At 38.7% G+C, this 10,620-nt stretch overlaps 1 protein-coding gene across 1 annotated transcript; it reads right to left on the minus strand.

Annotated features, from left to right (window-relative positions):
* Positions 1-4,076: 4,076 nt before the first annotated feature.
* On the minus strand, positions 4,077-7,691 carry LOC149845659 (protein NRT1/ PTR FAMILY 6.3-like). Its single transcript, XM_089995898.1, has 4 exons — positions 7,477-7,691; positions 7,070-7,287; positions 6,069-6,631; positions 4,077-5,178 (listed from the first exon to the last, which is right to left on the minus strand). The coding sequence occupies exons 1-4, from the start codon at positions 7,592-7,594 to the stop codon at positions 4,308-4,310; spliced, it is 1,770 nt and encodes a 589-aa protein (XP_089852024.1). The 5' UTR covers positions 7,595-7,691; the 3' UTR covers positions 4,077-4,307.
* Positions 7,692-10,620: the final 2,929 nt, after the last annotated feature.

Genomic DNA, 10,620 nt, shown 5'->3' on the forward strand with positions numbered 1-10,620 from the left:
TCTGGGTCTAGTTCAATCCAGTTGATCTGTATCGATCCAGGTTGAACTAGATCTAGACAAGACTGGGTTTGGATCTAGTCTAGATCTAGATGGATCAATTTTGGCTCCAGATCAAAACTATATTTGGATCATTATTATAACTGGTTGAATTAATCCTAGATCTAGATCAAAACTGGATCTGGATCCATTTCATAACTAGATGGATTAGTTCTGGATCTATATTAGAAGTGGATCTGGATCTTGTTTGTAACTGGATAGATAAGTTCTGGATTTAGATCAGAATTGAGTTTGGATCCAATTTGACAGTTTTGAATTCGGATCTGAGTTTGATCCAGTATGTTATGGACTTGATTAGTCCTGGTTCTTGATTGGGACAGAAATGAACTAGTTTGGTTTGGGTCTAGTCCAATTACACCAAATTGGATATGGATCTGCATCATTTAGTAAGGGGATCTGAGATGAATTTTAGAGAATTTAGATGGGTCTGAACCCAAACCTAGTTGGGCTTGGAGTAGATTCATAAAACCCAGTTCTCTAAACTCAGACTAAACCTAGTTTAACCTAGGACGAGTCAAGTCAAACCATAGAGAAGTGAAATGACCAAACTACCATTGTGTATAATCTGATATCCAATTAAGTAAAAAGAGCATAACTTCACACTCTAAACTTAGAATTGAGTGAGTTATGGTGCATTGAGTTTATATCGCAGAGAAGAATATGCATGTCCTATGGTTTTGACCAAATCAGAGGCACAAAAAATGAGGTCTGACAGAGCACTTTAGAAAGGATATTTTGATAATTTTGATAAATTATAAATAATATTTGTTTATTAACATAAACATGTTTATGTGATGATTAGACTCTAATATTAGAGCTACGTGTGACTCGACTATGATTAGGACACAACATTTTCATTCAAGGTAAGGAAAATTATAAGCATTTTAGTTAGTAAACCATTGTATGCTAACACAGTTGTAAATTAGACCACATGAAATCATGTTTGCATGAGATCATGACTCAATTCTAATAAGTTTGCAATTGCATGATAGAAACACAATTTTCTTGTGATTAGAGAATGAATGCATGTGAATTAGTCCTAAACGCCATAAATGATTTTATATATATATATATATATATATATATATATATATATATATATATATATATATATATATGTGTGTGTGTGTGTGTGTGTGTGTGTGTGTGTGTGTGTGATATTTAACATGAGTTGCATGTATTGAATTATTGTATGTTAGATGAATTGTATGCATGAACTTGTGAAGAACTTAAAAATACATGCATGAGAACAAAGTTCTTGAGATGAGGTTTGAGTCCCATAATAGTTATAGAGGTGTTATTGTACTTGAAATATTATAACATGCTTATAAGCCCATAAATCACCAGAAAAGATGGTGAAAATAATCGCCTGATGGTCATCAGTGTGTGAGTCGCCACTGTTGGGGTCATCGAGATTTATAAGTGGAGAGACTACATCTCTGCATGCTTAAAAAATTAGTAAACCTCAGAACCCTAGAACTTGTTTCTTGAGAATACTTGAATGAGAATGTACCTTGAGAACATTATCGAGAGACGGCAAAAATGAATTTGTGTGAGAGTTCATGTGAATGCATGAGATGCATATGTCTTAGAGAATTTTAGGATTTCACCGAGAGAATTTGGGACTCTAGAATATATTAAGATGTAACATGAATCACAAAAACCTTGAGGCAGGTATAGTTTTAGATTTTTGATTTGTTGGCTCGCTATCGAGGGTCTTACACTACAATGAACTGATTGAGAGTGGTTTATAGTCTGGCCAACACCATAGAATTAAGGTAATTTGTACGGGTTGATATACTCCGAAATAGATAGTAGTTAGTATTGAGATGATGCTAACTTGTGAGAACCGAGTGAGAAACTGAGAGAAATTAAAAGACACAAACCTGTGTGTGATGTGTGATCGAAAACTAAAATAAGACTAGGGGCTTAGAGCCCACTATTATTGTAATTTTAGTTTATTTTTGCTTATAAGTTATTTCTTACTGAGTTATATATTCACCCCCTTCAATTATTACAACTGTATGTTCCAGGTGACTTGAGAGACATGACTTATGTTTGGACATTGCTAGCCCTTTTTCAGAATATAAGTGACCTCGTCTTTCAGCAGAGTAGTTCTTTTTTTCTTTGTTTATTGAACTTGAGAGGCGATGCCTTATTCAGATGATGTTGCCTTTATGACTTTCATGAGATTTGCTTTATTTGAATTTAATTAATGTTGTTATTTGAAAAAAAAAATTGGTGCCATGTTTTCGGTACGCTATTGTGGTATTTTTCTCTGGGAAGTAATACCCACGAACACAAACCAAAATTTTAAATGACAAATGTATCTCAACTTTTTATTATAAAAAGAATGTTTTTATTTAAAAAGAACATGTAAGAAATTCACACGAAACATACTTTTCAAATAAGGAAAATATCTTTCCTATATAAAGTAAGTAGATTTTTCTTGTGATGTGAAACAAGTTTCTCATGTATTTTCATAAGTTTTTCCCAAGTTTAAGAAATGCTAGGTTTTTAATTTCAGAAAAGTTTTCCTAACAAACAAGTTTTTCACATATTAGAAAGGGGTGTTTGTTGCACTCCCACTAAAGGAAAGTCTCTTTCCTTTGAAAGAGACACTTGGGAGAGAACCTGCCTCCTAAGGGGGGAGAGGTATGAACCTTTTTTGACAGGAAAGAACAATTATTATGTGGGTCTGGCCTACCATATATTTCTCACAGACACGTTTGTTTCACTATTTGTAGAAAAGGGGCCCTATTTTTTATGAAAGCGAGCCTTTTGAAATAAACCACCTCAATAGAGTTTTGAGTAACCATAGCCTGTGTGTTTCACGCAATTTTCATAAGAAATTGCTGAGCTGACAACTCTTTCTTTTCCTTTCCTGTTATAAGTGAAACAAACATCAATCATCATGGTGAAAAAGTGTCATGCTCGCACAAGCTGACCTTAGTTTTTCCCACCAACTATGACTTTTCATGTGCAAATCCTTCCATACCTCTTCCCGTATTAAAGCATTTTCATAGGAAGGCTGCGCTCGCAGGAATTTTCATAAATCTGTATCCTTTCCCAAAAAAAGGCCCGTTCCCTTCCAAGAGAATGAAGCAAACATGCCCTAAGTGGGATTTTAAATGAGAATACTTTACAAGGTGTCACAATAGGAACCGCTTTTCAATGTCGACCGCAGACAAGAACGAAGAACTTTAGATCAAGATGGAAAAGCATCTATGGTAGGTGATGTGTTATATCACTTGATCTGTTCGCCATGAAATACTGAAAACCACATGTATATGTTGGGCTTACTCCCATTATTGCCTGACATCTTAGCCAATAATGGAGGGGCATGCATGAGTGACCCTCCCTTGTCAAACTGCTGCAGCTTCTCTTTCTCCCATATCATACAATAGTCTCGTGAACTAAAAGCTAGTCTGTATATCCCCAATCTTTCTCAAACATGGTCCCCGGAATCTGTCCTTTGTTTTTTTTTTTCACTCATTCCATTGTACATGTTTGTCATGATCTAAAAGATCAACATATTCGTCCGTAAAAGTAACAAAGACAACTTGGGTATGATACTGTTGTTTCTCATCGTTATCCATATATAATATTAAGAGTTCTCTCTCTCTCTCTCTCTCTCACACACACACACACACACACGCACACACACACGGAAAGAGAAGTGGATTCCCCGTCTCTCTTCCTCCCTAATTGTTTCTCTCTCTGACCGAAAAGCTAGTGGACGTAACCTTGTGTTGGGACGTTGAAAGTTCAAAACCCAATGGTAAGAGCAGCTAGTACACGTCACCCTGTGTTGGGGCGTTGCAAGTTCAAAACCCAATGGTTTGGTTGTATAACTGGTGGGGTCTGCCTAACCCCAGTTTGCCTATAAAAAAAACCGATTCTCTCTCTCTTCACTTAGAAGATTAAGCATTTCGTTCTGAAAAGAAAAAAAGGGAACAGAAGCTCAAGTTAGAACACTAAGCATTTCGTTCTGAAAAGAAAAAAGGGGAACAAAAGTCTTAAGTTAGAACACTAAGCATTTCGTTCTGAAAAAAAAAAGGGAACAAAAGCTGAAGTTATTATACAACTTTCCAAATGTATATACACTACCCAACCTTTTTTTAGTGTTAGGCCAGTTGGATCCTAGATAGTCTTGCAAGCCTCGTGATCCAAAAGCAAAGGTGAAATACAAATTACAACTTTTGGGAAATGGAGTCACATGGCACATTGATATGGTGCATTGTTCTTCCCTATGCACGGCAGCATTCTTCCAACTCCATCGCAGTCTCGTCCTCGAGGGTGGTGGCCGACACCCTCTGCTCTTTGTACACGTACCATTTTGCACAAAGCAAATAGACCGCTAAATTCAAGATGCTAAGGGTAGCTAGCAACCAATAAAAGTTGTATAGCTTCCCCCTATTCAGATTGTCAGATATCCACCCACTTGATCCATGCACCTTACCAACAACAGTGACAAGGGCTGAGCTCACAAAGAACCCAAGAGAAAGAGTGCTAAGGAACATGCCCGTGCTTATTGTCTTCATCCCATGGGGACACTCCCTTAGAAAGAAGTCAAGCTGACCTATGTAAGTAAAGGCCTCCCCTGAACCCACAAAGAAAAATTGGGGCACTAGCCAAAACACACTCATGGGCACCACTGCCTTGGGGTCATTACTTGAACGTGCCACTTTAAGCCTCTTTATCTCTACGAGAGCTGCAACAACCATGGCTAAGATAGAGAAAACAAGACCAACTGAAATCCTTTGGAGGGTGGTTATCCCCTCACGCCTGCCAGTGAATTTTCGAGCGATCGGGATGACTACGCGATCGTAAACGGGCACCGATAGGAGTATAGAGCCGACAAAGAAGACGGTTAGTGATGCAGGAGGAATTTGAAAGGATTTGCCTATGTGCCTATTCATGGTTGTGGCCTGCTGCACTGAGAATGTTGTCATTTGGGCATAGACCGTCCAAAAAATTATGGTTGTGGCCCATATGGGCATCATGCTGATTACCATTTTCACTTCTTCAACTTGTGTCAGGGAAGATAAGTGCCAATGGTTCTTCTTCTCTGCTTCCATGTCATGATCATCTCTAATAATAGCTGCCTTATCAAGAATTCTGCATTGGAAAGAAGGACCATAAATCAGAAGAAAAGTAAACACCCCATGTGCATTTTATTAGCTACTTCATATATGCATAAATCTACTTGTTTTTGTCAAATGCCCTTTTCATGGCTCTATGTTAAATATGATATTTATTTCACAACAGTAGTTAGGTGGATAAAGGCCCAACTACTCCTATGGTGCAGTCATCCTTACTAACACACTCCTCATGGGAAAACAGTTGACATAAGTTGAATAAAAAGCAGGTTTTCCTTTTCCATCGCATCAAGTCAAAATCAAAGTGGAACCTTAGTGACGAAAGTTGAAAAAGGCAAAAAGAACAACCGCTAATTAACTTCTCGTGAGAAATTGAAATCATTTTGTTTTCCTTGCACTTTTAATCATAAAAATTATCTGCAAAAATAAATAACTTAAAAATTAGGATCGAAATTATGCAAAAGAAACATCAATAAAAAAATACATAAAAAATTTCATTCTAGTTTAGCCAACATATATATAGCCATATCAACATAAATATTGCGACAAAATCATGATAATTTTCGGTAAAACTATAATATCATGATTTTTTGTCCCATTTAACAAGACAGCCAATAAGGGTATCACTTGTTCCCAATATTTTCAAAATATCTTGCATATTAAACGTGTGATTTTAGCAACAAACAAAAATTAAAACTAGGCTTTATTCTTCTTGTTTTTTGAAAGAAACTAGACTTTATTCATCTGATCTCATAATAACGTGTTGGTGGGATGTAGTTGATATGATGAATCCAATTTTACTAGCTGTTCCACATCAAAATCTCACCCACCCTTTTCTTAACAAAGCCATGCCCTAGTTTAGCAGTAGGTGTAAACATTGAGAGTAAAACATTAAATGAATTATTGTACCTGAACTGTTTGCTATGCGTCAGTGTAGAAATCTTTTTTCTTTCACAGACAGGGGACAGGTCACCTTGGTAAAGAACAGAGGGATCTGAGGGCAACACTCTGCGCCTGTTCCTCCATGCTGCAAAGAACACTCTAGCAACCTGCGTTATGGGACTCCCCACCAGTTTCTTGAAGCGGTAGCGCCTAGTCCCACTCAGAAACACCAGAAGTGCTGTGAGGATAGAACATGCACATATGCCATAACCCCATTTCCTGCCAAGGTTGTCTTGTATGTACACAAGTATGGTCACTGCAGCTAGGGATCCAATACTGATGAAAAAGAAGAACCAGTTAAAGAAGGAGATCATCTTAGACTTCTCCTTAGGATTGGACTCATCGAACTGGTCGGAACCGAAGCCGGAAACGCTAGATTTAAGCCCCCCTGTGCCCAGAGCGGTGAGGTAGAGGGCAAGGTATAAAACTGAAAGCTGTATGCTGTTTGCCTGCACGCATACGCCATCGGAGGTGCAAGGTGGTGGCCTTAAGCCTGGCACCATGGTGGACACAGTTAAAATGGTCACCCCCTGTAGAAAAAAAGCTTGACATAACGAGAAAGTTATGGTAATAAAAATAGCCGATATTTTAAAAATAACGTGATTTTAACTTGTTAAAAATATTTTTTTTCTAAGGTTTTTTGCACTATATTTATACGCGATATTTTTTATATGTACCAATATACAATTTTTTTGGGATAATCTAAGAGAAAACCTCAACACCGACCGTCCACCGGGGAGCACACCCAGCTTGGACATTCACAAGTCCCCTCTACAAAATGAGCGGAGCCCTTGTCGGCGTAAATACAGATATTTTCATGATTTTGTTTTTTAAGACAAATAAGATTTTTGAAAATACTGCAAGATCCTTCCTTGTCTAAATTTACAAGAGAACGAGATTTGGGTATAGAAATGAAACAAATGAAAAAATGGAGGAGGAGGAGGAGGAAAGGGAGAAATCTGTTCTACCGTGGCTTGAACAGTGGCAAAGATGGTAATGGTGAGGTATCTGCCCAAGTAGGTGTCGGCAATGAACCCACCGAAGAGGCAGAGAATGAAGGAGGTGCCCATGAAGTTGGTCACAGTATTGGCAGACCGAGCGTTGCCTAGATGCATGACCCCAGTCAAGTATGTCACCAAGTTAACCGCAATCCCTAGTGTTGTCAGCCTCTCAGTCAGCTCCACACCTGTGAAACACCAACACAACACCACCCTCTATGTTCGTAACTCTCTTTTTGTCACACGTCTATAAGAAGATGAAAGCAAAAAAGAGAAAAGTATAAAGATCGCTACTAGTGGACATCACCCATCTTCCACACGCGCGAAGAGAGAGAGAGAGAGAGAGAGAGAGAGAGAGAGAGAGAGAGGGTTTATACTTAAGATTGAAGCAGCACTAGCCCAGCCACCAGACTGTAAAGTCTTGGCAGGGCGGCCTTTGTAATCCCAAGCGTCACTCACCACTCCATTGTTCTCTTCACCATGAGCTACTCCCATTTTGTTATATATGGAGAGAAGAAGAAGGAGGAAGGAGGGGTTTTCTCTCTTTTGCCTTGGATGGAAGAAGAGAAGGGTTGGGGTGTGGGATTTTGTTTGCCTGTTGGAAATGGATGGGGGTTGGGCTCATTATATAGAGATGTAAAGATGCGTGGTTATGTGTTAAAAGCCTCATCCAATCATACAAAGAAATTTGTAATAAATAAATGAAAAAGGTAGCCGTGACGTGTACTAATATTTTTGACCTCCTTATCAATTATGCTGCATCACTTCTTTTTTTCAGTCATTTTCACTTCCTTCAATTTTTTCGTGTTTGGTTGCTTTCCATTTCAAAGAGAGATATTCGTTGGCACGCTCCCTACGGTTCACGAGGGACGCCTCTCCTCAACCACTAGTAGTGCCCCTCGATGGATATCCCAGCACTCCTATGAGTCTATGATATACTTACATTATATTGATCTCTCTCTCTCTCTCTGTGTGTGTGTGTGTGTGTGGTGGGGAGTCAAACATGCGTAATCTCACAAGTCACAAGCATAGTGACGAATCTCGCGCAAGATTTATGAAAATATCGTGAAAATATCACAAGAAATTACCTTAAAGTTTAAAACGGTAATTGTTTGTGAGTTTTTTGTCAAAAACATACAACGTGATATTAATGTTTTTATTGGCTATTTATCATGAAAAAACATGTTTTTTTTTCAAATATTTTTATGTATATTTATTTATAAAAATGTATTTTTTTATATAATTTATTTATTTATTTATTGCGAAAAAATGTGAGATTTAAAAAAAACAAATTTTTGCAAATTTTTATATGCCCATATTTTTGCCGTTTTTAACTTTTGTCACTGTGCACAAGTAAACTTGTGGCAGGATTCACGTGACATTGATTTGGATGGGGCCGACACTCAGGTTGCAGGGCCCATCCAAGTGCTATCATTGTGAACGGACATTATCATATTACATATGACTTTGCTGATGCTTGGATCTCCCTCTCTCTCTCACGCACGCACACAAACATGCAATCTGATTGGGGCACACTAGTCCGAGCTCGATTAGGATCCAGTCATCTCTAAACTCATACCTTATCGTGATGAGATTTTATCTAGGGAGTCGATCCACGATTTTATCAAACCGCCTAGCTAATTTTGCTGAAACTATGCACAAAAAATGAGATTTTAAGTGCTGTTCATTACTTGGATGAATGGCATCAAAGGTTGCAAAATGAACGGTTCATATTTGTCAAAGCACCTTTTAGTTTGGTGGGTTTCTGGATGCCCTTTGGTGATGAACGACGCCCAAGCGTTTTGGGCGCTTTTCTGTCTAAGGTCCCTTGGACCTTATCCTCTTTCCTGGTCCATGGTTCAACTCTATGTGTTCAGTTGTTCATTTTGCAAAACTCTATATGCTATTTGCATCAACGTCTCTAAATAAAAAGGTGAGACTCATCTAAGAGATACAGAGTGCAACCATTGTGTTTTTTTTCATAACAGAGATTGGGTGTGTGTGTGTTAATTAGGGCTCCCTGCTTTTTACAAATAGTGTTAAGCCAAGTCAAACAGGCCAAAGGCCAGTTAATACTACCAGGCAGTTATGCAACCACCCATATAACAGTGGGGTTTGAACTTGCAACGTCTCATCAAATGGTGACTTGCAGAAATTGCTCCTACCTTGAGAGCCCCTGTTGGTTTTTCCATAACAGAGCTGGAGGAATTTCGGATGCCAATCTTTACATAGATGAATGGCACCATGGGGACCTCTAAACTTCAAGAATAGTGTTGCCCAAAGGGAGGGCAATATGAGAGCAATTTTTTCAGCACATACAGCTTTACTGTCAACACAATGTAATTGGAAGGACAAGCCACCGGACCGTCATCTTTTGGTTGTAAGCTTGTAATCATGCAAACCTGCACTTATTTTTTAGATCAATACACTGTTAGAGGTCTGCCTCACCTCAGCTTGCCTATCAAAAAATAATTAAAGGTGAGAACAATCATGTTATCATTCAAAAAAAAAAAAATCACGGCAGTTCATACTGTATATAACCAAATTACTGATTATGCTCCATCACTACCGCACATCTCACTTGATGAAGGTGTGCGAGGGCAGCCAGGGTAAAGTCAGATATCTCAAACGAGATGTGATGAAAATTGAATATAACCGACGATGGGTTATGTCTGTCAGGGGCAATGACATTTCATAGTAACAGTGAAAAAAGCCCTAAGGGGGGTTGGCCTAGTGGGGTGGGGTCTTGGCTACTAGACGGGCAGTCAAGGTTCTATTCCCATGGGCTTCACCCCTCTGCGCAAGCCAATGCGTAGCATAGGCCCCAAGGGAAGGGGTTCTAGCCTCGGAGTTTTATGCTGTCGGCATGATGACCATAGGTATGACAGACTGAGCAAGTGCGACCAGGTGTTCTTCGGGTTATAAATCTCCCCCCCCCCCCCCCCCCCCCCCCACCCCCACCCCCACACACACACACACACAAAAAAAAAAAAAAAAAACAGTGAAGAAAGGGTGACTTGGTAGCTCACCTGATTGATTCTCGTCTTATTGGTATTCTCTTCAAGTCAAAATGTCATGTGCAGGATGATTGAGTTAGCCCTATAATGGAAAAAAGAGTTGGACCAAAGGAATTTGTACAACCTAACTGAGCTGCATTTTCCCTTTCTTTTTTATTAGATTATTAATTATTGAGGAACCATCTTCTTTATCTTCTTTTACTAAAAAAAAAATTGGGGAACCATCTAAGCATATAGATAAAAAAAAAGGTGGAGCTATAACCGCACTAATTATGCTCTTAGGTTCAAAATCATGTCACTAGGTAATGTAAACGCCTTAAACCCTATACAATTGAGAGTGTTACATGTTCCACCCAAGTAACTTATAAGTTTCACTTCATGGCAGACTGTATTGAAAACTAAAAGGATGGAAAGGCAGATAAGCTCTGTTTGGGAGATGGATCTGAAGAGGAGATCTGGACTCACTGAATCCCCTCTCCCAGCTGCTGTTTAGGAGCATGGATT

The sequence above is a fragment of the Nuphar pumila genome, chromosome 2 (genome assembly GCF_984573655.1).
Source record: "Nuphar pumila chromosome 2, dmNupPumi1.hap1.1, whole genome shotgun sequence".
In the NCBI taxonomy this organism is placed as follows: domain Eukaryota; kingdom Viridiplantae; phylum Streptophyta; class Magnoliopsida; order Nymphaeales; family Nymphaeaceae; genus Nuphar; species Nuphar pumila.